The sequence below is a fragment of the Pseudorca crassidens genome, chromosome 1 (genome assembly GCF_039906515.1).
Source record: "Pseudorca crassidens isolate mPseCra1 chromosome 1, mPseCra1.hap1, whole genome shotgun sequence".
NCBI lineage: Eukaryota > Metazoa > Chordata > Mammalia > Artiodactyla > Delphinidae > Pseudorca > Pseudorca crassidens.
The window spans coordinates 193,486,009-193,513,901 of NC_090296.1; the positions used below are offsets into that span (position 1 = coordinate 193,486,009).

General features: G+C 39.0%; 1 protein-coding gene across 3 annotated transcripts in view; it reads right to left on the reverse strand.

Annotated features, from left to right (window-relative positions):
• Positions 1-27,893, reverse strand: part of CUBN (cubilin) — a 281,633-nt gene that overhangs the window by 209,653 nt on the left and 44,087 nt on the right. For all 3 annotated transcript variants that reach the window (XR_010934358.1, XM_067704299.1, XM_067704308.1), the window contains 8 exons: positions 27,277-27,458; positions 25,265-25,427; positions 24,022-24,209; positions 10,805-10,949; positions 10,399-10,577; positions 6,992-7,157; positions 6,425-6,641; positions 3,532-3,662 (listed from right to left, as the gene is read on the reverse strand). Coding sequence is in view for 2 of the 3 variants with exons in the window: in XM_067704299.1 (XP_067560400.1) it covers positions 3,532-3,662; positions 6,425-6,641; positions 6,992-7,157; positions 10,399-10,577; positions 10,805-10,949; positions 24,022-24,209; positions 25,265-25,427; positions 27,277-27,458 (1,371 nt within the window). In the remaining variant the exon portion in view is untranslated. The remainder of the gene's footprint in view (positions 1-3,531; positions 3,663-6,424; positions 6,642-6,991; positions 7,158-10,398; positions 10,578-10,804; positions 10,950-24,021; positions 24,210-25,264; positions 25,428-27,276; positions 27,459-27,893) is intronic.

Sequence of the window (27,893 nt, forward strand, 5' to 3'; positions counted from 1 at the left end):
TCAATTTTCCTCATTTGAAAAATAAGGTAATTGGACTAGATAAGGTAATGAGACTATAGATTAGTGTTTTGAGTTTTCTGGCACACCATAAAAATACATTTACATCAATCATGCACATACACAGATAATGCAAAGAGGTTTCATGGAGTAACACCAAACCCTTCATGATAAGTTCTGATATTTTCTAGTCTATTCTTTTCTATTCTATTCCATACTTTTCGCAAATGTAGGTAGCAATCTGATAAGATAATATCATGACCCACTGAGGAGTCATGAATGCTTCAACGTTTGAAAAACACTAGACTAGAGGTTATACAGGTTTTCTTCTAATATTAAAGTGGAAAGTGTGTCAGGTACGTTTCTCTATTCTTTCTTATCCTTTTAAAGTCCCCTCTTGGTAGAAGTATACTGACGTATATGCAGTAGATGTTGATAGAAAATAAAATTACAGTTTAAATTAAAGTTAACTAATCAAGTATATTGTCTCTGAATTCAAATATTTTGTACGTTAAATGAGCAAACATTTAAACCCCGGGTTCATAAATCAGTTACTAAGAAATTCTTAAGGGGTTCTAGCCGCCAGCATTTTCTAGTTAGGTCTTTGTCTCTATTGCCCCAGGCACATCTGGATGAAAGCAGAAACGCTGATGGGGGAGGGAGTCAAGCAAGGAGCAGAAGTCAATCTCTTTCCTCCCACACACATATTTAGGGGCTGACATCACAGCCCCATGGGACAACTACAGATGGAAAAGTAACTGGATTCAAGTCAGGAAATTTAACCTTTACCAGATGAAGGCAGGAAACAGCAGAGAAACTCACACCTGTGGTGCCAATGGACTAAAACCCAACAACCCAGGACTGTCATTAGTGCCTAAAGATAACTTTTGCTAAAGCAGTAAGATAGGATGAGGGCCAGTGACTGAGCGTCCGTTGACACTTTTCCCTAACACTGCAGAAAATGTCAAAAATAAGATGACAGCTGAACAGAAAGCATCCCACCACCCCCCTCTTTCCAGGTGGGCAGCGAACTCAGACTCGGGCTGCCCGCCTGGCTGTGACCAGCCCGACCTGCACATCAGTCTCCTGAGCCGTCCTCCCCTGAGCAGTCCTTCAGGGGCGCCCTCAGCAGTTCATGAGAGCCCATCCCTCGTGTCCTCCTCTATGGGAAACTGAGACAGGCTCCTAAATGATAAGATGAGGGTGCCATACGGCCTCCCGGATCCAGTGATTAGACTGCTGTTTAGAATATCTGACTGTGGCGGTTAGGCGATGAAATCATCTAGCAAAGGGCAGGCGCACAGAGACCAGCCAGGCTCAGCCAAGGGGTGGAAAGCAAACGCTTCCCTGTCTGTGATTTCAGCCCTGTCTGGACCAAACACGGCCAGAGTAGCGATGACCTCACGGGGAGGCGGATTCTTTAGGGTTTGCCACCTCAGGATGCCCTTCTCTCTCATCACCTGTCTTTTCTTTGTCAGTTTTCTTTTCTGTCCCGCTTGCTGCTTTCCTTTCTCAGAACTTACTTTTATTTTACCTGTATCTTATCTTTCTGAATTAAAATTTATCATCCTCCCTGCCAGATTACTCCTATTGCACTAGCGAGGCTGCGTGAGTCATTGCAGAGATACTGCATATTGTTACAAAGATTTCCATAATATTTTAGGAGGTCCCACCTGTATCGTTTGTTATCTGAGTTACAGCTAGTTTATTCATGCAGCAAATTAAACTTGTGTTCATAGTTGATTAAAGGCAGAAGACATCCCAAAGATCATCAGATCCAATCCCTTAATTTTACAGATGAGAAAACTATGGCCCAGACAGTTCAAGTGACTTGCTCCAAATCCTAATCTAATATTCAGCTGTGGTTTGGGCCAAAAATATGAGGCATATAAAACCACAAAAGTATGGAAAATTGTGTGCAACTAGAATTTCTTGAGAAGCCGGTTTTGGTCATTGGATGTGAAAAATCTGAACGAAGTCCAGTAAACATGTCAATCACATAACATAACCAACTGTAACTGCTGGGGATCCAATTTCCCAGGTGCTGGAGCTGGATAATGAACTGTCTCCAGAGTGGAGCCCACAGGAGAGAAAGGTGTATGATCTTCTCACACTCAGGATCCTGGAGAAATCTAAAGCCACGCTTCCAAAACAGAACTTGAACGATTACGGAGAACAGCCTGAAATGAACAATAGTGGCCAGCTGCTCTGAGAGGAAGTAAGTGAGAAATTGGTGGAAACTCCAAGGGGAAGATTAAGTTACCTTTTTTTTTTTTTAAGGGAGTGCGGGCTTTAAAAGATGAGAGGCTGGGGAGTTCTGGATGCAGGACGGTGTCAGAGGGAGCACATCTGGTACAGGGATACGCTCTCAGTACTTTCTTAAGCTTCCGAGAATTACATGTTTCTGGGACAATCAAAGGTGTGAAATGCTTGGGAAGCTCAGTCACACACCCCCACCCCCTGTATGTCTACACTGCATAGTATTTTGGTCCATGAACTATCTTTCTAAATATTATGCAAAAGGAAAACCCAGACTCCCTAAAAAGGTACACATCCCAGGTGGGAACAGGAGCCTAAGAAAACATGGCACCCTCCTAAATCCCATAGGTTCTGGGGCTGGGAGCATCTCTGGTTTATGCATGAGCTCAAAGACCCTGCTGGCAAAGGGTGTTTGTTTCTCACACTGCATTTGCAAAGAGCAGAGCAATGATGAGAATTAAGTAATAGGAAAAATACACTAAAAGGAAAGAAGCTGAAAAGATTCAATTTCATTAAGTCAAATTTAGAAATGCACATTTTGACAAAAAATCTTTCATTTTCTGCCATAGAATTACATGTAGTAGTTTCTTATTCTGTTGTCCTTTTTCTAAGTTCTTTCTTTTTTTTTTTATTGGAGTAAAATAAAATTGCTTTACAATGTTGTGTTAGTTTCTGCTGTACAATGAAGTGAATCAGCTATATGTATACCTATATCCCCTCCCTCCTGGACCTCCCTCCCCTCCTTTCCCCCATCTAGGTCATCACAGAGCACCGAGCTGAGCTCCCTGTGCGCTACAGCAGGTTCCCACCAGCTATCTATTTTACACGCGGTAGTGTATTTATGTCAAACCTAATCTCCCAATTCGTCCCACCCTCCCCTTCTCTAATTTCTTAAAATAAGTGTTTGGTCTCTTTTGTAACACTTAATTTTGACAGAATTTTAAACTCACAGAAAAGTTGTAAGAAAAAGCTCCCAAATTCCTTTTACTCAGATTTACTACCTACGTATATTTTGCTCCCATCGCTTTATTAGTCCTAAGAACATAAACATTCTCTTACAAAATCAGAGTACAATTACCAAAATTAGAAAATTTAACATTGATAAAATACTCTTACCTTCTCATTACTCTATATTTAATATGGAAGGCACTTAAGTCACTACACTTTATTCTAAAAGCATCTTTCATTATGTCACAGATTTTGGCATGAAGTATTCTCACAGTACTATCCTTTAATGCAGTAAGAGAAACCAAGCATACAATGCTATTTTATTACCTGCTGATGCATCAATTGCTTCATAGTTTACTAAAAAGCCTTCATAAGCAAGGTCAGAGTCAGCCACAAATGTAAGCATTAATGAGTTGTCACTACTGGTAAGAGAGGGTGGGATGGATTTTCCACAATATCTATTTGAAACCAAGAAAGAACACAGGTTTAAAAACTTTCAGTATGCTTGAAATGATGTACCCCAAATTAGGACATATAAAAAAAATAACAACAATAATATCCCCTATTAACCTTAAAAAACAAGTATATTTCAAGCACAAACCATTTACACAGTTGCTAAAGATCATCCAATTCATGATTACTTCCTTTAGATGGTTTTATATATGTGCTTAGCTGTGTGACTTGTAACAGAAGTTCAATGAAATTAGAAACTACGAGCTATAGGAGTCACCATACCGCACATTACTGAACTTATTCACAGAAATGTAATCAACACACTTATGCAACAAAGGAAAACCATGTATTATAAACTCAGAGAGCACAGACTCTAGAGTCAGGTCTATCTCTTAGAGGCGTTATGACTTTGGGCAGAGGACTCAACATCTATGCCTCAGTTTTCCCATCTGTAAAATGGGGGTGATGACACCACCTACTTCATAGAGTTGTTTTGAGAACTGTATGAGTTAATACACTGTATATAAAGAACTTAGAACAGTGCCTGGAATAGTAAGCCTTAGACAGGTGGAATCTATTGTCTTTACCCAGCTGGCCTATGCAGAGGTAAGAGTTTGTTTACTAAACCATGTCAAGTTTTTGTTGAAGAAAACAATTTTACTCAGAAAAACTCTTGTAGTAAAGCTAAAAGACATTATGTCGTGAGCTTTCATCTAGAGAAACATTTATAAGAAGGAGTGGCTAGGAAATAGAAATCTCAATTCAGAGAACACTTGGTAAAAGTACCTTAATGGAATGACAGGGGGAAAAAAATAGAAACCAAAATAAGACAAAGTATTAAATATGGGAAATAGATGAGTTAATTTCTGTAAAAGAAAAAGGAAAAGAAAAGGTGTATAATACCATTTCAGTGTTAAAAATGACAATATCTTGATCAAAACAAAGGTAGATGAATTAATTAATATTCTAAATGTCTCTCTATATGCCCATGTCTGCCAAATTCGGACTAGATCATTGTAGTTTATGTCATTCAGCAAAAATTATGTATTTTTCAGTGATTACAAGTCAAGTATAAAAAAGAAATAGAAAAAAAGAAGGAATTTTAAAAACTTAAAGATTAAGACAAGAAAGATCAAAAAATGAAGAGGGAGAATAAAACTGGGGGAAAAAATAAGTTTAAGGAAATAATGGATAAAGAAAAATGTTTAAAAAATGGATGAGGAGGGCTTTCCTGGTGGCGCGCTGGTTGAGAGTCTGCCTGCCGATGCATGGGACACAGGTTCGTGCCCTGGTCCGGGAACATTCCACATGCCGCGGAGCGGCTGGGCCCGTGAGCCATGGCCGCTGAGCCTGCGCGTCCAGAGCCTGTGCTCCACAGTGGGAGAGGCCACAGCAGTGAGAGACCCACATACCGCAAAAACAAACAAACAAAACAACAACAACAACAAATGGATGAGGAAAAAGAAAATGAAATACAAAAAGAAGGGGAAAAAGGAATCAGGAGATATCTATTTCCAACAAAGAGGTAATAACAGGGGCTGGATTTACATAATCTTGTATCTGAAACAACTGAAAATCTGGACAAAAATAGATAGAACAATGGCTCTCAAGACACTGGCTATCAAGCAGTGAAGGACAATGACTCTTCAGAGACAGGAGACAAGTGAGTTTAAAAGCAAAACTGGAAATGATCAAACTGTTTCAAAGTAACTTAACTGCATCCCAAAACAAAGCCCAAGAATACAGTAGTGTCCAGTGCACAAACACAAAATTGAAAATGTGTGTCATCCTATCAAATATTACCAAGCATGAAAAGAAGGAGGAAAGTATGACCCATAATGAGAAGAAAAACTGATCAATCTAAACGTAGCAAGAAATGACACGGAGGACTGAATTAGCAGACAAAGACATAAAAATAGTTATAACTGTATCCCACCAATTTAAGAAGCTAGAGGCAAAAAATTAATGTGTAAAGTAGAGATGTGGAAGATATAAAAGATGGCCCCAGATGAATTTCCAGAAGTGAAAACTACCATGTCTGAGATGAAAAGATGCATTTGGTAGGATTAATAGCAGATAGACACTGTAGGAAAGAAGATTAGTGCACTTGAATACAGAGTAATAGAAACTTTCCAAAATGAAATGCACAGAGAACAAAGACACAAAATCAAATGAAGAGAATATCAATGAGTTCTGGGACAACATCAAATGGCCTAAGATACATGTAATCAGAGTCCCAAGGGGAGGGGAGACAGAAAAAGCGTTTCAAGAACTAATGGTCCAAAATGTTTCATATTTCATAAAACTGTAAAGCCTCAGGTCAAAGGAGCTCAACAAAATATTAGCCTGACTGAGAAAACTCAGATGAAAAATGAGCACATACAGAATGATGCCACTTTTATATAATTCCAGAATATGCAAACTAAGTTACAGTGATAGAAAGCATTTTCATGGTTTCCTGGGGCTGGGGATGAGGAACAAAGTGAGGAATCGTAATGGGCAGGAAGAAGGTGTGAGGGTAAAGGATATGTGCATTATCTTGATTTTGGTGATGGCTTCGTGGGTATATCCACATGCCGAAAGGTAATTACTAATGGCCAAGGCTACAGAGTAGTGAGTAGCGATGTAGAAATGGTCACTGAGAAGTGTGTTGATCTCACCTGGTTTTCATAACACAACATGATGGACTTTAAATCCATCACTGAAGCAGGAGTGCAAGAAAGCAGGAAGTTTTTGTGTTAAAAATCGAAAAACAAAATCATCTCACCTCCCAAGAGATGTCTGAGAACCAGTGTCATAAACTTCTAGATAGTCCTTTGTGCAATTGTAATGAAACTCCAGATGAAATTCCCTGAATCTCAGATGAATCAGGTGACCAGGTTGGACTATTACGTGCCAGGTACAGTTGACACCATGGGGGTAGATATTTGGATGGCCAGGACTTTGAATGCTTCCTGTTGACTCTGTAAGAACTTTTCCACATGCTGTTGAAATAAAAATAATAATAATTATCAGAAAAAGTAACCAACAAATAAATAATTTCAAATAAAATAATCTGATCATAATCCCTTAAAAGGTCAAAAAGAAAAAGGTTCCTTCTATGTCACTGAAGATAACCTAGTTTTTCTCTTATTAATAGACATCAGTTAATTACTGACATGTGCTGATTAGGAAATATATATATATTCTTTGCCTTTGCGTGTACTGTAAAATTTTTACAGTGTAGATGACTACACATCTGTAGTGTAGATTAAATTTCTATAATAATCTATTTCCATTGTTCACTTATTCTGATACAAGCCCAAGAGGCAAAGTAGGAGAATCAATCTCTTACCCAAAGCCGCAGTACTAAATTTAGCCATGAAACCATAATTTTCAGCAGAAGAACTTTTCACGAATATGACATGAAGAAAATTGTACACGGATGTTATAAACGAAGGTATGTCTGTGCCACAATACTTTTTATTTTCAGGAGAACCCAAAATGGAACTGCTACCAATCTAAGTAAAAAAGATATGTTCAAATTTATTTTGTTAGATATTTATTTTGGAAAACTGCTTCAAAAATAATTTTTTCTAAAATGTTTATTAGTATAGTAAAAATCAATTTTAGAATATTTTAGTCTCCCGGAAAGAAACTCTATCCCCCTTAGCAGCCGCTCTCCATCCCCCTCAAACCCCAGCCCCAGGATGCCACTAATTTACTTTCTATTTCCATAAGATTGCCTCTTCTGGACATTTCAAATAAATGAAATCATACAATATGTGGCCTTTTGTAACTAGCTACTTTCACTGAGCATAATGTTTTCAAAGTTCATCCATTCTGTATCATGTGTCATTACTTCATTTCTTTTTAATGCCATATAATAGTCCACTGTATGGATATATCACATTTTATTAATACACATCAACTGATGGACGTTTAGGTTGTTTTTACATTTTGGCTACTATGAATAACGACTGAAGTCATTCATGTACAAATTTTTGTGTGGATGTGTATTTTCGTTTCCCTTCGGTGTATACCTAGAAGTGGAATTGCTGGATCAAATGATAACTCTGCGTTTAACTTTTTGAGGAACTACCAATTGTTTTCCAAAGCAGCTGTACCATTTAAATGCTCACCAGCAGTGTGTAAGTGTAAAAGGGCTCCAATTTCAACACTTGTTATTATCTGACTTCTTGATGATAGTATCCTAGCGGGTGTGAAGCAGTATCTCATTGTGGTTCGATTTGTATTTCCCTGATGATTAGTGATGTTGAGCATCTTTTTCATGTGTTTACTGACTATTTGTATATCTTCTTTAAAGAAATATATATTCATATTCTTTGCCCATTTAAAAAATTAGATTGTTTTTAATTTCGATGAAGTCCAATTTTTCTTTTGTTGCGTTTTTTTGTGTCAGATCTAAGAAGGCTTTGCCTAACCCAAGGTCACAGATATTTACTCCTATGTTTTCTTCAAGAGTTTCATAGTTTTAGCTACGAAATCTAGGTCTATGGTCCATTCTGAGGTAATTTTTGTGTATAGTGTAAGGAAAGGAGTCCAGTTCCGTGATTTTGTGTGTGCACATTCAGCACCACTTGAAAAAACTACTTTTTCCCATTGAATTGCCTTGGCACCCTTTTCAAAAATCAATTGGTCATAAAGGTATGAATTTATTTCTGGATTTTCTATTCTGTTCCATTGCTCCATATTTGTATCCTCACCTGAATAACACACTGTCTTGATTATTATAGTTTTGTTCTAAGTTTTAAAATCATAAGTGTGACTCCACCAATGTTGTTCTTTTTCAACAATGCTTCTGGTTATTCTGCTTCCCTTGCATTTCCAAGTGAAGTTTACAATCAGCTTGTGAATTTCTGCAAAAGTGCCCGCTGGGATTTTGGTAGAGATTGAATTAAATCTTTAGATAAATTTAAGGAGTACTGCCATATTAACATTATTATGTCTTCTAATCCATTAACATGAGATGTCTTTCTATTTATTTAGATCTTCAATTTCCTTCAATGACATCTTGTAGTTTTCAGAGTACAAATTTTACATGTCTTTTTAAAGCTATATTCCTCAATATTTATTCTTTTTTGCTATTGTAATTGGAATTGTTTCCTTGATTTCATTTTCAAATTGTTCATTGCCAGTATATAAAAAAGAAGTGACTTTCATATTTTGATCTTATATCCCACAACCTGCTGAATTTGTTTATTAGTTCTAATAGTTTAAGTGTGTGTGTGTCTGTGTATAGATTCCTTATGATTTTTTTATATACAACATCATGTTATCTGTGAATTGAGATAATTGTATTCCTTCCTTTTCATTCTGGATGCATTTTGTTTCCTTTCCTTGCTTAATTGTCCTAACTAGAATTTCTAGGTTTTTGTTTGTTTGTATTTTTTTTCTTGTAGCAGAAAGGCATTTATTTATTCATTCAACAAAAGGGGCTTGAGCTCCTTCTATTTGCCGGGCTCCCCCTCCTCCCCTCAAAAACAAAAACAATCTCGCTTCCAAGACTCAGGTCGTCTCATCGATTCGAAACCTTTGCAGCAGATATTGATACTCCAGTACTGACTGTTAAAATTTTATCCTCACAAATTCAATCTCATGAATCTATTAACTATCATGGTTCCAGCTGAAAAAGCCCACTTTTCTTTTTTTAACGTTGCCTTCTCGCTTTATGATGTGATAACCTCATAAAAGGACTTTGTGTGTTTAGATCGCACACTCAAGTATCCCCAAACTTGTTTCCCCCGCCCCTGTCCCCGTCCTCCCATCTCTGCTGGCTTCCTCACTGCCCCTTTTGGCCCTTCGGGAGGGACTCTGCCTGTACGAGCTCGTGGACATCTCTACCCTCGTGGGTCTTTTAAAAAAAACACCCAAAACCTGCCAGCAATGCACATCCTCACACGTTTTTCCACTCTTCGCTTTCTTTCACTTAGTGTCTCCTGGGGTTGGGTCCACATCAGCGTAGGAACCGTCCTGCGGTTTCTAGCAACGGCAGGTTACTCCTCTGAAAGGAGGGACTAACTCATGTCACCTGGTTATTCCTCGTTTCGTGGTCAAGACAAGAAAGGTCAGCCTTCGTGTCCAGGTGAGGCAGCTGAGGGCACCGGCGGCCCTCCCTAAACGGCCGAGAGGGAACCCCTAACGTGGCCGCGGGGCACTGTCAGCCCAGAGCCGAGTCCGGGAAGGGCCGGGACACCCCGAGGCCGCCCCACTGCTCCGCTCCAGTATAATGTTGAATACAAGTGGTGAGAACAGACATCTTTGTCTTTTTACTGACCATAGAGGCAAAGCATTTAGTGTTTCATCACTAAATATGATGTTAGCTGTGGGGTTTTTTTTTTTACAGATGCCCTTTATCAGATTAAGGAAGTTCCCTTCTATTCTTGGTTTGTTGAGTGTTTTTATCATGAAAAGGTATGGAACCTCATCAAATGCTTTTCTTTTTTTTCTTGCATCTATTGAGGTAATTATGTGGGTGTTTTTGTGTTTTTTTCCTTTATTTTATTTTACACTGACTGATTTTTGGACAGATACCAACCTTGCATTCCTGGGATAAATCCCATTCGGTCATGGTACATAATCCTCGTTATATGCTGCTGGATTCAGTTAGCTAGAATTTTGTTGAGAATTTTGCACCTATAAACTAGTTTTGTTTCATGTAACTGATTTGAGGAAAACGTGACATAATATTTTTAATAATATCCAATCAAGTGCAAATATTCAAAAGTGTTTTACTCTCACCTCAATATAATCTGTATCACAGTGGGCAGAACTTCCCGTGTCAAAGGCAGTGAAGTTGAGAAGAACCACTTGGCTTTGGGGTTGGTGGACGGTCCACCTGCAGATCCTTTCTCCTGGATACACATTAGGATAAAAGGGCGAGCGGATGACCCCTTCTCCAGTTAATTCACCTCCACACGCTGTAAGTATGAAAAAGACAGTAGTGTTTGTCCAGAGATAAATGACTGTTGCCCTCCATTTTACTGCAAAGCTTCACTCCGCAGAAGGACATAATGGAATGTAACACTACTATTAGAATTTTCCCCGTACCACTGGAGGACATAAAATTACTCAATTATTTCAAGAAATGAAAATGTCATAATCAGGCAAATGAGACATTTAAAAATTAAGGCATGAGTTTTCTTACCGACTTGATAAACAGCACTGAAACTAACTCTTACAACAGAAGCGTCTATTTTAAGCCTGATCCAGATACTATTAGTAATGGATTTAATGTGAGAGAGGGTTTCACTGCCACAGACTTTTCCAAGTAAGGTTTGATCATCTCGAACCTAAACAGAAGAAGAAAATTGATCTGTAATCCTAATCAAGAATCCTAATCAATAAAGAAAAGGAAAGAAAGAAAAGAAGCACAAATACAAAAAATTAAAAATGACAAACATGATACAAATACACAGATACTGAAACACTTGTTTAATATGATAATTCTATGTACAGCACTATGTTAATATAGTTGAATGTTTGAAATGGTTATTTCCAGAAAAATATAAATTACTAAAATTATCTCAAGGAGAAGAAAAATAAAATCTGAATAGGCAATAAGCCATGGATAAAATTGAATATAATACAAACAATTAGTTCCCCCCAAAAAAACTCCTAGAAGATGCTCTACCTGGTAAGTTATATTAAACTTCTAAGGAAAAGATAATTCCCATATATAATTTGTTCTAAGGAACCCTCAAACATGGAACAATTCCCAAATAATTTGTCTCAGAACCATCTCACCAAATCCCAACATAGATAATACAAAGGAAAACTATGGGTAGATCTCACCTATTAATATAGATATAAAAATCCTACACACAGTTCTAGAAAAATGAATTCTCTCCATTGTTAGGCTTATATATCAAATAAAACATGAGGTTAAGAGTAATGCAAGGATTGTTTCAAATTATATATATATATATATATATTTTAACATCTTTATTGAAGTATAATTGCTTTACAGTGGTGTGTTAGTTTCTGCTGTATAACAAAGTGAATCAGCTATACATCTACATATATCCCCATATCTCCTCCCTCTTGCATCTCCCTCCCACCCTTCCTATCCCACCCCTCTAGGAGGTCACAAAGTACCGAGCTGATTTCCCTGTGCTATGTGGCTGCTTCCCACTAGCTAGCTATTTTACATTTGGTAGTGTATATATGTCCATGCCACCCTCTCACTTCTTCCCAGCTTACTCTTCCCCGTCCCTGTGTCCTCAAGTCCATTCTCTACATCTGCGTCTTTATTCCTGTCCTGCCCCTAGGTTCTTCATAACCACTTTTTTTTCTTTAGATTCCATATATATGTGTTAGCATACAGTATTTGTTTTTCCCTTTCTGACTTACTTTACTCTGTATGACAGACTCTAGATCCATCCACCTCACTACAAATAACTCTCAAATTATAAATTAAGCTCACTAATAGATCCAATAAGCTAAACTATTTATCTCTATAGATGTCAAAAAGTTTGTTAGCATTCCTATTATTAGAAACAAAACCCTTAGAAAGTCAGGAGCAAAAGAAAATTTCCTTCATATTATAAAGACCACCTATTTTAAATCAATAGTCAGTATCTCATAGTGTGGTGGCCATGAGCATGGTCTACAGAGTCATGTCAACTGGATTCAATTCCCGCCTCTGTCACTTACAAACCTCCACACTTAGTAACTTTGAACAAGTCACTAAATCTAAGCCAAGCTCAAGCAGTTGGAGCAAACAGGTGAAACGAACGTGTGAATTCCTTAGCGAATGCCTAGTGCTAGAAAAGGTGGACTGAAGAACAGCTGTCGTTATTCTTGACCTTTCTGAAGTTCCTCACTCAAATCAGGAATTCTTCCATGGATATTCATACTACCTTTGTTCTACAGAATTCTTTTGGAAGAGCTAGCCATCCACCTACTAATCCATTCCCTCGACTAACATCTTCAAGGCATCAACAAACACCAGGGCCTGTACTGGCGATATTGCTGTGAAAGACAGTCACCGCTCACGGGAACTCCCAAGAAGCAAGCACTTTTTTCTCAAAAGCGTGAGCGTCACGTTCAGGGAAGTAGAGAACATGCTCTTTTACTACTTAACACAATGGGGCTCCACGGGTACCTCTGTTAGGCATTTTGGAAATCCGTGAAGGCATATTTGGCTTTGTTTTCATTATTCACAGGATGGGGGTGGGGCGCTACTGGCATTTAGTGGCTGGGGATCCAAGATACTAAACACCCTGAAATGTGAGAGACAGTCACCCACAACGAGGATTCTCCTCTCTCCTATGTGACCTTCAATGCAGTGACAGTTACAAGTATAAAATCTAGCTCTGGTTTATATACCAAGTGCAAAATATTTTTGCTCAATTCTAACACACACCGGATTTTCCAGGATTACAAGTAGAGTGTGAATCAAAAGAAGTTCTTTTTTTCCTCCTGGAAATCTGCCAAGAATTGGTCGCCATTTCAGAAAATTCACCAACCTACGTAGCCACGTCGGCCTGCGTTTTTAGTGCGGCGTTGAGAGGGTTTAGGGGGCAAACAAGTTACGACTTCATTCTGTCTTCACGTGCAGCTTGCCTAGGCTTTTAACATACTGTCATAACTTTTTAAATTTCATTTAATTAATTTATTTATTTGGTTGCGCCCTGTCAGTTGTGGCAGACGGGCTCCTTAGTTGTGCCATGCATGTGGGATCTAGCTCCCTGACCAGGGATCAAACCCAGGCCCCCTGCATTGGGAGCATGGAGTCTTAACCACTGTGCCACTAGGGAAGTCCCCATAATTTTTTTTTTTTTTTACTTTGCTTTATTTCTCCTAAATCTTACACTTACGATTTTATTTTTATTTATATAATGTATGTATACAATATGAGCTGATATTATCTATGAATTTCATTTCAGAATAGCATAAGGTTGATATAAGAAGGTCTTAAAGTGTAGAGAACCATTAACTTAACCAAATACTCTGAACTCCTACAGAGAATGAGGGAATATTTCTCAGCAGAAGTAACTTTTAAGTTGAAACTTGGAAGAATATCCAGGTCAAAGGGAATGGGCAGTAAAGGGAAGAGCTTAAAAGTATAATCCTCAAAGCTGGTAGGGATATGGTAACATGTTACTCCCATGCATAACTGGTTGGAAGTATAAATTTCTGGAAAATAATTGGACAATATGTATCAGGAGTCTTGGAAGTGTTCATAGTTTTGGACCCGGTAACTTCACTTCTCACACTCTGTCATAAGGAAATCATTCAAGATGCAGACAAAGACACACAAGGTTCCACATCAGCGTATGCTCTATAGACCCAAGAATTGAAAATATCCCACACGTCTAATAATAGGAGGGTGATTAAATAAATCATGGTACAGCCATATGACAGAGTCTTACACAGACACTGGCAATCGCATGCCTCTCCACTGACTCATCCCAAACCAGTTCCTTTCTACGGGCTGAACGCAAATTTCACACACAGCCGTAAAGTTATGCTACACAGCTCTCCAACCAAACAGCAAATCTCTGAAGGAAGAGAAAATTTCCATATCACCTTCAGCATCTAACAACTTTGCAAATAGGTGTCGGACAGACACTTGTTGATTCATTAATTTTAAGGCGTGGTATGACGGTTCAATTTTTGCTAGAGACGCAGGCATGCTACAGTTCTTGGAAACCGGAAAGCATGAAACACGGAGTAAGATGTCCTCCTGTTCTTGAACCCTCTGGGGTGCCCTTCGCTTCTGCTAAGACCGTAGCAAGCATCTCTCTTTTCTATTTTGCCCATTAGCAGATGACAAGGAGGAAGAAACACAGTCCAAAAGCAGCAGAGCAAACGCTAAAGCAGGCCGTTCCCCTGGGCCTCACTAATGAAATTCAAGGACTCCAGCAAGGAGAAAGGCAGCTGCAGTCCAAATGTTTTAAGAGGAACTTATAGGGCTCGAGGGCTTTAAACCTAGAAGGTACAATTGATTTTGGCTATGTTTCTCTCTCCCGGTGGAAATGAAACCTTATTAATTCTGAAAGTCTATATTCTCCCTGGAACCCAGGCATGGCAATACTATAACCACAATCCCTCAGTGCTCTAAAGTGACCCCAAATCATGCGGCAGCGCATCCTGTATTCACCATCTTAGGGCTTGTGAATTTGCATGCCTCCCTCCGCCCCCTCAGCGGCAACAAAAACCTCTTTCGTTTTTCCTATTCAACTTCCTCCTGTAAGAGACTGCATATCTCACAAGCTCATGGCCTTGTGACTTGTGCTGTCTCCCTATGGAGATTTAATATTTATCCTTCCCGTTGACTCTGGGCTTGGCCACAGGTCTCGCTTTGCCCTAAAGAATGTGAGCAGAGGTTATGTGCAGTTTCCAAGTAGAAGCTTTGGGGGTCACTGCACGATTCAACCGTCTTTTCCTTTCTGCTCTCACAAGACCAAGGGCTGGGGCCCCAGGGACAGATGGGACAGGGGCCAGATCAGCAGAACTGCCACCGATACCAGACTAGCATGTTAACACCAGTGGAGAATAAACATATGTCACTGTAAGCCACAGAAATTTTCTGTTATTGCTTTTGATTTGTTTTCTTGTTATTGACTGTTTGTTACTGCGGTGTAATCGAGAAAGATGACTCATATTTCAGCCTGGTCTGTACTGTTTCTTAAGAAGTCAGCTGAACTCATGCCATGGTCACTTGCATCACCACGCCAAATTCATTCTTTACTGTGGATCACATTTGCAAAGAAATGACAAGGACCATTCCAAATTCTAGTGTTCTGGGGACCAGGCCCAGATTTTTCATTGTTTGCTTTATTCATTCAGCAAACACTGATGGTTTCAGGCTCAGAGATCCAATTGATAATCTGTGACCCATGGTTTTTAACCCTACGGAATAGCCCAAATGCTTCTGATCTTTAACATCGGCAGATGGATCTGGTTCCTGAAGACAAACTACTCGTACAGAAGGTTTTTTTTAAATGAAAAATAGTTCTTATAAAGGAGCCTGTAGAAAGAGCTAAAATTAACTGGGCTGTAAAACACAGTTTATCTGAAATTTTAGGTGGATCTGAAGCCCAGTCAGAAGTAAGCTTTAACATCTGTAATGGATCAGGTCCTAAAGCCAGGACTTAATATATGTGCTCATTTGTTCATATCTGCTACATACACAGATTTGTTTTTATATAACAATGTCAAAAATTTGATTAAGTATTAAATCATAATTCAAAGCAAACGAAATACTTTGGCACTTAGGCTTGGTCCAACCAAGAGCTGAAAACAGAACCTTACCATACAGTAATGTTTAACACGTGGCTTCTTGTGAAGTGAGTGTTGGGTTGAAATGCCCCTTAGCTAAACAAAGACTTGATCCTGGAGACCAGCCTTGGGTTCATCTGGGTACACAGGAGCCGGGGTGGGGGAAAGGGGGGTGGCGATATGGCCCCATTCCAAATGAGAGACTAAAGGGTGAGGGGTAAGAGGTGAGAGAAGCCACACAGGGACTAAAAATTATCTTCTTAGATATCTTGTTATCCTTCTTTATTCATTATTATGTTTCATGATTTCATAGTCAAAATTTTAAAGCTTTTTATGCCTCTGGAAACAGTGGTGCTTCTAATATCTCTATCAATAGAGTAAATTTATCCTTTGTCTGCTTTTTTTTAAAAAATCTGCTTTTCTCAAATCAGGACTACAGGTGTAGTTTTACCTAGAAGTGTGTTCCTACATGACTGCCAACTCCAGTATGTCACCTGCTTCCACCTCTCTTCTCCTCCCCCCCCATCATCATCATCATCATCGGAATCATCGTCATGTTAAATTTACCAACCATTCCTGGTGATCCAGGCACTGTGCTAAGAACATTCTAATTGTTTCTCTTTTCATTTAGCAAAGCTAGCTTCTTTACCCCCATGTACAGAGCCCTACAAGATCTAGTTCCTGCCTAACTCTTGTTTCTCTCCTCTCCTTTGTGATTCCAGCCACACTACTCTATTTTCACTTCTTCATGTTTGCCATGTTTTTTCTCAGTTCAGTGTCTAAGGCTACGTTGGTACCTCTAGCGGGAATTCTCCTTCTCTTAGCTCTTTGCATTGCTAACCCCTCTCATCTTCAGACTCAAAATGTGACATCCTTAGGGAAGATACCCCTAACCATTCAACCAAAGTCATCAGCACTGTTATTTTCTTTCACGTACTTTCCTTCCTTCACAATACTCTTCCCACCTTGAAACTACGTAGTTGTGTGCTTACTTGTTTAATATCTCTTGTGTTTTACGTACCCATCCCCAACACAGTGCCTGGCATCCAAGTTGTCTGATAAATATTCAGAGAATGAATAGATAAATGAGTGAATGACCTCTTCTAATCCTTCTGTAAACAGTAGTCGTATTACTATTCCCATTATGGATGAGGAAACCGAGGCTTACTGATGTCAAACATCATGCCTTCAGTGAAACGGAGAGCTGAAGTCCTCTGTCATGTTTTCATGCAATATTGTTCTCATTTATACCAGAGAGCATGGGTCATCCTCTCGATCTGACCCAGAAGTCTGGAGCATTCTTGGTTACCCCGATTTCCACAGCTTCCTCTTCTCACTCACTGCTCTCCGTCTCACTTGTTCCGTGGGGTTTGTGATGTCCATGTAAACATGCAACTCCTTTACACACAGGAAGGATCTATGCTATATGGTCCCTCGCGACTCCAAAGCTAGGCGGTTCTACCACCCCAGTCTATCTCCTGGCGCCACCACGCCAATCTGTAGAATGATTTCACCTGAGCAATAGCACATTTTATCACTTCATTAAAGAGCATCAGGATGGCAGAGCAATTTTGGAAAAACTGTGTTGACAACAAGTGCTAAGAAACTAACCAAATGTTTCTAGTCTCTGCCCAGACTCCAAATCCAATATGCTAAGAATGAAAACTATTGAACATCTCACCATGTCCCCTTTTTTCCTGCCATCTCTAGAAAGACATTTCTTTGAACTAAAGTTACTTCCAACGTGTGCTTAACTGGAAAACAATGCTCCTCAGGCTACTCTGGTGAGCGTGCTTCCTGCAGCCACATTCCAGCTTCAGTTGTCAGAGGGCTTATTCTTTCTCTGCCATTTGGGTTTATATCCTTAAGAATTTTTCTGTGAATCACAGTCATGAGACTCTGACCAACACGTCCCCTTGAGGGTACCAAGTGTGCTCAGGCAGGCCGGAAGTCACAGCCCTCTCTCCCCCAATCCCAAGGCTGGAGCTGAACAGCTTCACTGCCTAACAAAGAGCAAAAGGAAGTACTGTGTGAATTTGAATTCATCTAAAGACCTGTGGGGACGTGGGAGAGCTGTGCAGCACCCTGCCTCCCCCGCCACCCCGGATTCCAAGGGAAGACAGATCTTCAGTGTTCCAGTTTACTGTGCTCTCCGACTTTCCCATTTTTTTGGTTCTTTCTTTAAAATCTTAGAGCTTTTACCTGGTTTTGATATATAGCATTTTCCTACATTGTCTTTCATTTCATTTTCTAGTTCCTTCCTTAACCCAGTAATTATTTAGGAGAAAGTTTACAGATTTCCAAGAAGTTGGACATTTAAAATTTTTTATAATTTCTACTTGCATCGCATTGTAAAGAGATGTGCGTACAATTTCTGTTGTGAATTTACTGGGATTGGCAAGAGGTCTAAAATATGATTAATCTGTCATTCAGTGAGACTTGTAGAATGGGTACACATTCCCTAGATTTCAGAAGCCAAATTTAGTGTAATGTATTCTCCCTATCTTATTAATTATAGTTATCAATCTTTCTCTGCTGTTTATTTCTCTTTCCTCTTCTAAGAGGGAACAACTTCCCCAGAAGCTCTCCTGTTTCCCCACAAGGTCCCTCTCCTCCCCCTTCCCTTACTAGTCTCTCTTCTGTGCTCCCTTTCGACTTCCCCAGTTTTGGTGGGGAGGGACAGATGATGTGGGATGGGTCGAGGAGATCTGGTGGGGCGAACAATTCTGTTCATTTCCTTCCACATCCTATTTCAAGCCCTGGCCTTAGTATCACATAAGCTTCTGAAATTATTATTCAGCCTAGTGCTCACATTCTCTGGGATTAAAAATTAAACTTTCATTACTACCTTATGTGTCCTTCACTCAGAGTTCTGATGGCTTAAATCACTTATGAAATATTAATGAGAGGGGCTGCTTTTTATTCTGGAAAGATAGTTCTGTCACATTCATTGAACGATTCTCTACAGTTTAAAAGCTCTCTTAGACAAAAACAGATGGATGAACAGTGGATCTATTCTTCCTATACTTATTCTTTTGTTACCAGCCACATCACATCACCCATGGGTGACAAATCTTTTTAGAAGTAGAAACTTTGAGAGAGCTGTATAAATCCAAGAATGAATACATAAATGTGTGTTTCTTGTTTTAAAAAAAAGAGAAAGAAAGATATGCTACACTGAGTATGGGTAATACCACAGTTATTATCATACCCACCAGAAGGCCAGCATCAGCCCCAGGACCCCCCCAGGCCATGTGGCCAACCATTCCAGGACCCAGTCCTGCCTACCAGCAGGCTCATCACGGGCCCTGAGACACCCCCCCCAGACCATGCAACCAGCCATGCCAGGTCCTAGCCCCACCCACCAGTGGGCCCAGCACCCGCCCCAGGATGCCCCAGGCCATGTGACCAGCCACACTGGGGCTTAGCAGTGGGCCACCAGTGGGCTGGCAGTATCTCAAGAGGCAGGCCTCACAGCCAACAGGACCAGGAGCCAGTCCCACCTGTCAGTGTGCCCACAGCAGTTGGCTCTGTCACAACAGAAGGGGCCACTCAGCCCACATGGGGGCACCCACAGAGCATAAAGCTCTGGTGACCAGAGGCGAGTACGCAGCAGGGCCCCATAGGACGTCTTCTACATAAGGCTGCTTCTCCAAGACTGGGAAATGTAACCTACCTACCTAATACAGAAAAATAAACACAGAGAATTAGGCAAAATGAGGAGACAGAGGAATGTGCTCCAAAGGAAGGAATAAGACAAATCCTCAGAAAAAGAACTAAATGTAGTGGAGACGAGCCATCTACTTGATAAAGAGTTCAGGGTAATGATCTTAAAAATATTCAATGACCTCTGAAAAAGAATGATGAACACAGTGAGAAGTTTAACAGAGAGTTAGAAAATACAGAGAAGATACCAAAAAGAGCTGAAGAATACAATAACTGAAATAAAAGATACACTCAAAGGAATCAATGAATTAGCAAACTTGGAAATCAGCCAAGCTGAACAGAAAAGAGAAAAAAGAATTTTTAAGAATCAGGATAGTTTAAGTGACCTCTGGGACAACATCAAGTGTACTAACATTCACATTAAAGGGGTCCCAGAAGGAAAAGAGAGAGAGAAAGGGGCAGAGAACTTATTTAAAGAAATAATATCTGAAATATTCCCTAAACCAGGAAAGGAAACAGATAGCCAGGTCCAGGAAGCACAGAGAGTATCAAACAAGATGAAACCAAAGAGGTATAAACCAAGACATACCGTAATTAAAACAGAAAAAAAAATAGAGAATATTGAAAGCAGCAAGAAAAAAGCAACTAGTTATGTAGATAGGAACTCCCATGAGACTATAAGCTGACTTTTCAGCAGAAATTTTTCAAGCCAGAAGGGAGAGTAACAATATCTTCAAAGCGATGAAAGGAAAATACATACAACCAAGAATACTCTATCTGGCAAGACTATTATTCAGATATGAAGGAGAGATAGAGTTTTACAACCAAGCAAAAGCTAAAAGTGTTCAGCACCACTAAACCAGCTTTATAAGAAATGTTAAAGGGTGTTCCATGTAAATGGAAATGAAAAGAAATCTGGGGTAGCAATACTTAGATAAGACAAAATAGACTTTAAAACAAAGCCTGTAACAAGAGACAAAGAAGGGCATTACACGATAAAGGAATCAACCTGACAAGAAGATATAACAATTACAAGTATATATGCACCCAAAATAGGCACACCTAATACATAAAGCAAATATTAGCAAACATAAAGGGAGAAGTTGACAGTAACAATAAAAGTAGGGGACTTTAACACCCACTTATGTCAAAGGACAGATTATCCAGATAAAAGATCAATGAGAAAACATTGGCCTTGAATGACACATTAGACCAGATAGATTATATAAAACATTCCACCCAAAAGCTGCAGATACACATTTTTCCAAGTGTACATGGAACATTCTCTAGGATAGATCACGTGCTAGGCCACAAAAAAAGTCTCAGTAAATTGAATAAGATTGAAATCATATCAAGTAACTTTTCTGACCACAAGAGTATGAGATTAGAAATCAACTACAGGGAAAAAAAAAAAAAAAAACCTTGCAAAGAGAAATACAAACATCCACATCTTTGAGGCTAAAAAATATGCTACTAAGCAACCAATGGGTCACTAAACAAATCAAGAGGAAATAAGGAAATACCTGGAGACAAATGAAAACGGAAACACAATGATCCAAAATGTAGGACACAAAGCAAAAGCAGTTCTAAGAGAGTAGTTAATAGCGATTCAAGCTTACCTCAGGAAATAAGAAAAATTTCAAATAAACAATCTAACTTTACACCTAAGGGAACTAGAAAAAGAAGAACAAACAAATCCCAAAGTTAGTAGAAGGAAGAAATAAGTCATAAAGATCAGGACATAAATAAATGAAATTAAGACTAAAAAGAATAGATCTCCTGGGGCTTCCCTGGTGGTGCAGTGGTTGAGAGTCCGCCTGCCAATGCAGGGGACATGGGTTCATGCCCCGGTCCGGGAAGATCCTACATGCCATGGAGCGGCTAGGCCCGTGAGCCATGGCCACTGAGCCTGCACGTCCGGAGCCTGTGCTCCACAACGGGAGAGGCCACAACAGTGAGAGGCCCACGTACCACAAAAAAAAAAAGATCTCCTGAAGACAATATTAGCAAACCAAATTCAACAATACATTAAAAGGATCATACACCATGATCAATTGGGATTTATCCCAGGGTTGCAATGATGGTCCAATATTTGCAAAGTAATTGATGTGATATACCACATTAACAAATTTAAGAATAAAAACTATATGATCATCTCTATAGATGCAGAAAAGGTTTTAACAAAATTCAACACCCATTTATGATAAAACTTTCAACAAAGTGGCTATAGAGGGAATATTCCTCAACATAATAAAAGTTATATATGACAAACCTACAGTCAACATCATACTCAACAGTGAAAAGCTGAGGTCACTTCCTCTAAGATCAGAAGTGAGACAAGGATGCTCACTCTCTCCACTTTTATGCCACCTAATATTGGAAGTCCTAGCCACAGCAATCAGATAAGAAAAAGAAATAAAAGGAATCCAAATTGGAAAGGAAGCAGTAAAACTGCTACTGTTTGCAGATGACATGATACTACATATAGAAAATACTAAAGACACCACCAAAAAACTCTAGAACTAATAACTGAATTCAGTAAAATTGCAGGATACAAATTAATATACAGAAATCAGTTGCATTTCTATACACTAACAATGAACTATCAGAAAGAGAAATTAAGGAAACAATCCCATTTACAATTGCATCAAGAAGAATAAAATACCTAGGAATAAATCTAAGTAAAGAAGTAAAAGACATACTCTGAAAACTATAAGATATTGATGAAAGAAACTGAAGATGACAAAAACAAATGGAAAGATATCTGTGCTCATGAATTGGAAGAATTAGTATTGTTAAGATGACCATACTACCCAAGACAATCTACAGATTCAATACAATCCCTATCAAAATACCAATGGCATTTTTTTACAGAATTAGAACAAATAATTCTAAAATTTGTATGGAAATACAAAAGACTATGAATAGCCAAAATAATCTTGAAAGAACAAAACTAGGTGTATCACACTCCATGGATTCAAATTATACTACAAAGCTATAGCAATCAAAACAGTATGGTACTGGCACAAAAACAGACAAGGGAGTCCAGAAATAAAGCCATACTTATATTGGCCAACTAATCTATGACAAAGGAGGCAAGACAATGGAGAAAAGACAGTGTCTTCAATAAGTGGTGCTGGAAAAACTGGCCAGCTACATGTAAAACAATGAAATTAGAACATTCCCTAACACCATACACAAAAATAGACTCAAAATCCTGGTGCATAGTAAGTACTCTCTAAGTGTGAGCTATTTTTATTATTCTCAAAGTAGAAAAACAGATGTTGGAAATTTAGTTTTTATTTATATAAAAATATCTAAAATTGCTTCATAATGAAAAACTTTAATGTACCTTATGAGGGACTTTAGAAAACATAAACTGAATGAATATACACATTTACTTTATCATCTGAGTTTAAAACTTCTGGATTAAAAAAATATATTATTGTGGTACCATGGTCAATGCACTGCTCCATTATTGAGCTAGGTTCAGACCTTATGCTAAAATTCTATGCTTCCTCTCTCTACATGTGAAAGAGGGAAGAGGGTAAGAGGTTACATGGGTTTTTCCTGGAAAAATGAACTGGTCTAACTTAACATGAGCAAACAAAATTGTCAATGCCTCCCTGAGTTTATACAAAATGATTGCACCCAACAAAAAGTATTTTGTTTCTCTTGCTCAACACTTTAATTTGTGGCTTGACCAATAGTTAAACAAATGAAATACCAGGGGAGGCAGATAAAAACTGCCTTTTTGTCTCAGATATTCTTCTTATTACAACCATTACACACATTTAAATTAAAGTTTTCTGTGGGAGAGCAAGCAGAACTGATGAAGGGAAAAAATCCCTAAACTCTAAAACAAGGGTTATTCAATGCTTTAACTGAACTCCCTGCCACTGACTAGCTAGCTCACCCCGGGCAAATCCTTTTACTTCTCTGGGGTGAGGTCCCTCACATATATAACTGTCCTGGACAATCTCTGAAATCTGTATTCTATTAGTAAATGCTATTAGTCTTACTCATTTGTATTCACCTTAGTTATTAGGGCCTATTATTGGGACTCAGTTTAATAGCTTGTAATTTAGCATTATTATGAGCTTCTAGCCTCAGCTTTCATTTTTGTCCTCTGTTATTCTATTACCAATCTCCTGTTTCACCATCTGTAGATCTATTTTTGGCAAATTCTTTCATATTCTCTAGGACAGGTGTTCTTAGACTCTAGCCTGCATCAGAATCAGCGGGGTGGGAGGAGGAGGGGACCTGTTAAAACACAGATTGCTGAGCCTGTGCCCTAGAGGTTCTGATGCGGTAGGTCTGGGAGAGGACCCAGAACTACACTACCCGCATCCAGGTCATCCAGGAGATCTGGATGCTGCAGACCCAGCAATCATGTGAAGACCTCTGCTCTACAGAATATGAAAAATGTTGATAAACATCATCTGAGGGCCACTAAGTAGCAAAAGTTACCTCAATGTAACTCTGAGAACAGCCACTCTGGCCTTCCAGCTCCACGTGGGTGAAGTTGACTTGGACTTGCTCTCCCAGCGGCTGCCTTATGGTATAGATGCACTGTCTGTTGTGGGTGAAAGGTCCGGACAGGTCAGCAGAGAGGAGACCCTCTGGGTCTGTGTAGTTCCCTCCACACTGCAGATCCACTGAAGAGAACACAGAAGCGAAGGGAAAGGTCACGTGGATGGCCGTTCCTCCAGCTCCCAGGCATGAGATACAATTTTTAAAAACTATACACACACACCCCATCACACACCCACTCTATTCACCCTCTACGGGCTTATGCCTTTCGTGACAAGAGTTTTCAGCTTGACACGTATTTGTGGGACGTCCACGTAGTGCCTAAGGAAACAGCTGTAGAAATGTGTGATCTAACTACCAATCTGACATCCTTTTCGACAAATTGCTTTTTAAATGCATTTATGCTCTCCTTCATTCCAAAGAGATCTGAGGCAGTTTATAAAATACATGTAACAGAATAAAATATATGACTAGAAAAATGAATCAGATTAAAGGAATAATGAATACAGAATAGCAAGACGCAGTCAGGGGAAATTTGCTATGCAGAGAGAACAGGTGTGACTACACAAATTACAGAAGGTCAGCTGCAGATTCACCCTGAAGCCGAAATAAATGGAGAAAGAAGACTAGTGAAAAGATGTTATTGTTATTTTTCCTGATATTGAGACTTAAAAAGTGTTTTTCCTGTGAATTCTCATCAGGGCACAATGATGTATGTTGAGAACAAAATCCGCTACAGCCCTAAAATAAAAGTCACAGAGCATTTCATTGTTTTTTGTTCGTTTGTTGGTTTATTTTAAGGTGTCAGTGCAAGTTAAAGGCATGATAGCTATAAAATCTGACACATCTCAAGATAGATTGCGTTTCTCTCCTATCTCTCCCAACAAAACACGGAATAACCCCTAGGGAACTGATGTCTGAATTATTTAATTTTAGGGACCTGACACATATCTACCATAATGTGGACCCCAGAATTTAGGGACCAAGGGATATTATAGCATTAATAATAGAACTCTGGGAAGAAAAAGAAAAAAATTTGGAACAATGAGAGAAATATTTATAAATACACATTATCAGTGTAAGTCAGTCATCTGCAGCCTCACATTAAAGTACAAGGCAACTATAAGCATAGCACTGTCCTTCATATTTATATTAAGCTCCCAGTTACCAAGTTACTTACAAGGTGATGTTAAGTAGGTGATATGAAACCCTTGGTCATTAATCTGGTTGTCGGAATGGAAATGAATCCTGGCAAAGGGACCTGTAGTCTGGAGTGGTGGGACAGACAGAGTGGTGCAGAATTTCCCAAGAACCGGGTCCTGATGCAAAGGACCATCTCGAATCTAAAACAAGAGAAGGGATCATTAAGTTCAAAGTGGTCAGATTTTAACAAACCCAGTCGTTTTGTACAGTAACGTCAGAAAACCCATCTTTACAAGTGACGACTCTGGGAGGCTCTCCTGTCACCTATGTATCTATCACATGCTTGGGGTTCAGAAAACGGTAATCTCCTCCCACCCATCGCTGATGCCTTCCGTTCTCTCTGAATTTTAACTCTGAGGCTGGGTGTACACTTTGAATTTTTCTCAATATTTCCTTTCCTAGGTTTCCCCTGCCCCAGATATTTGTTTTGGAATGATACATTCCTAATGATCTAGATGAAGAAATGGATATATGCAAAGAAAACAGAAAAGGAATGACAGCAATGTCACTGATGCACAGCTTGGTCTAAATACTCAGGAGGATCAGAAGTGGAAAAGGAAGTAAAGTTAGATTAGATACAAGAAAACAGTTTTATGAACTTAAAAAGCGAAACTTTGATAGTAATTAAGTACTGCAATAATGACGATGTGACCTTAGAAAACCATTTTAATTGTTGGGTTTTAATCTCTTAAATAATTGTGCCAACGACTCTATGATTCTATTGTAACTGCAAATTCTGTACTGCATAGAACACCAAGGTACCAATGAACTAATAATATTTTAATATGGCCAATCTGTCCACTCAAGTTAATGGTTCTATTGGAAGCCAAGTTATAGGGCAGCATGACTTTGTTCCTGTAATTTAACTAGCTCCTTGAAATATTCTTGAGAGATGAGAGGCATTTCAGTATTATTGGAATGATTGGTTCTTTCCATTATACATATCCAGGAATTAATATGTAGGAATGAAAAAAATGCCTCTAATTTTAATTTGATAGAATATACTGAAATTAATTTCAAGAAAATTCACTTTAATGTGAACATTTAAAGGATTATCTTCCTGATATTTTCCAGAGAGGAAGATTTTCCAGTCATTCCCAAAGGTTTCAAATCCATTACACGTGTTAAATTACTAATGACTTTAACTTGTGAAGATTTCTGTTTGACAGCAATACCCTTCCATCCTTTATGAATAATTCCATAGCACTCCATTCTCCTCTAATAGACTTGGGAGCGCATATTGTCTTTTATCACTACTGCAAGGGGTAGTGAGATTTATGATGATAAACAAGACAGGAACAACATACGAACTCCATCTTCTCAATGATATTTTCAGTCTGCAAATGGAGAGCAGCATCTTTGATAGACCTACATGCTTATGGCATTTGAATATAACAGTCTTTTTTCCTCTTCCACATTTTAATCTTTTACTAATGATAAACTGGGGGGGCAGAGGGTGACTCCTCTCTTTCCAGTGACGATTATCAATACATCCCGTGAGCCACACCCTTTGGCAATCCATTTCAACACAATTGCTATTAAGTTGTCTTTCTTCATGGAACACTAGAGGCAACTTGTGAAACACCCTGTCAGTTTACAACAGACAACTGAAGATCTGAGTCTGCTTTGGAGAAGACAGCCATTCCTGGGTGTTGATTTCATAAATTCTGCTGTTCCCATGGTAGGAGACTGGGCTTCCAGGAAATGACAGGGGAAGGCAGGGCAGTCTGCTTCCCAGATTTAAATGGAACCCACAAGAAGCAACAAGCTGGAACAGTTAAGAATAGGGAGTTAGCGGATATCCCCGGCAGTCCAGCGGTTAGAGCTCCGCGCTTTCACTGCTGAGGGAATAGGGAGTTGGCATCCTGCCTCTTGAAGAATACATCTAACTACTGCTAATAAACTGTGGTCATCCAAGGGCAGCACCAATCATAGTTCCTGGAGTTCTAATCACATCATGATAAATTTTATCTAAATACAATTGTTTACCTCCAGATAATCTTTGCTGCAATCATCGCGGTGCTCCAGGCTCAAGGTCCCAAAGGTAAATGTTATCAGGAGACCAGGACTAGTTATCACTTTCCAGACACAATCTCTTCCTGGGGGATACTTCCCAGGATATCCCGGAGACTTAATAGAACCATAAGTTCCAGTCAGTATACCTCCACACTCTGAAATAAGAGGAAAAAATAACTTTACATGGGCATACAAGTTATAATTCACATAGAATTATCACAGCCTTTACTGTAAGAAGAAAAGCTGTGTTTAAATAACTGTGTGCAGTTTTGGACACGCACATAAGTTAAGCAAGACTCTCTACTTTCCAGTTTGATAAAGTTATAAATCCAGGAGTACCGACTGATAAATAAATGAATCACCCATGCGTGGGGCTCCGTGCTTATTAGCCATCTCATGGTGACATGGCTCAACAGGCAGTGTTGAACTGTCTGAAAGATGAATAATGGATGACAGATTTATTTTTTCGCTTTGAAGGAGATTAATTTCTGTACATTAACTCTTTTTTTTTATATTGAAGTATAGCTGATTTACAATGTTGTGTTAGTTTCAGGTAGACAGCAAAGTGATTCAGAATATATGAATATATA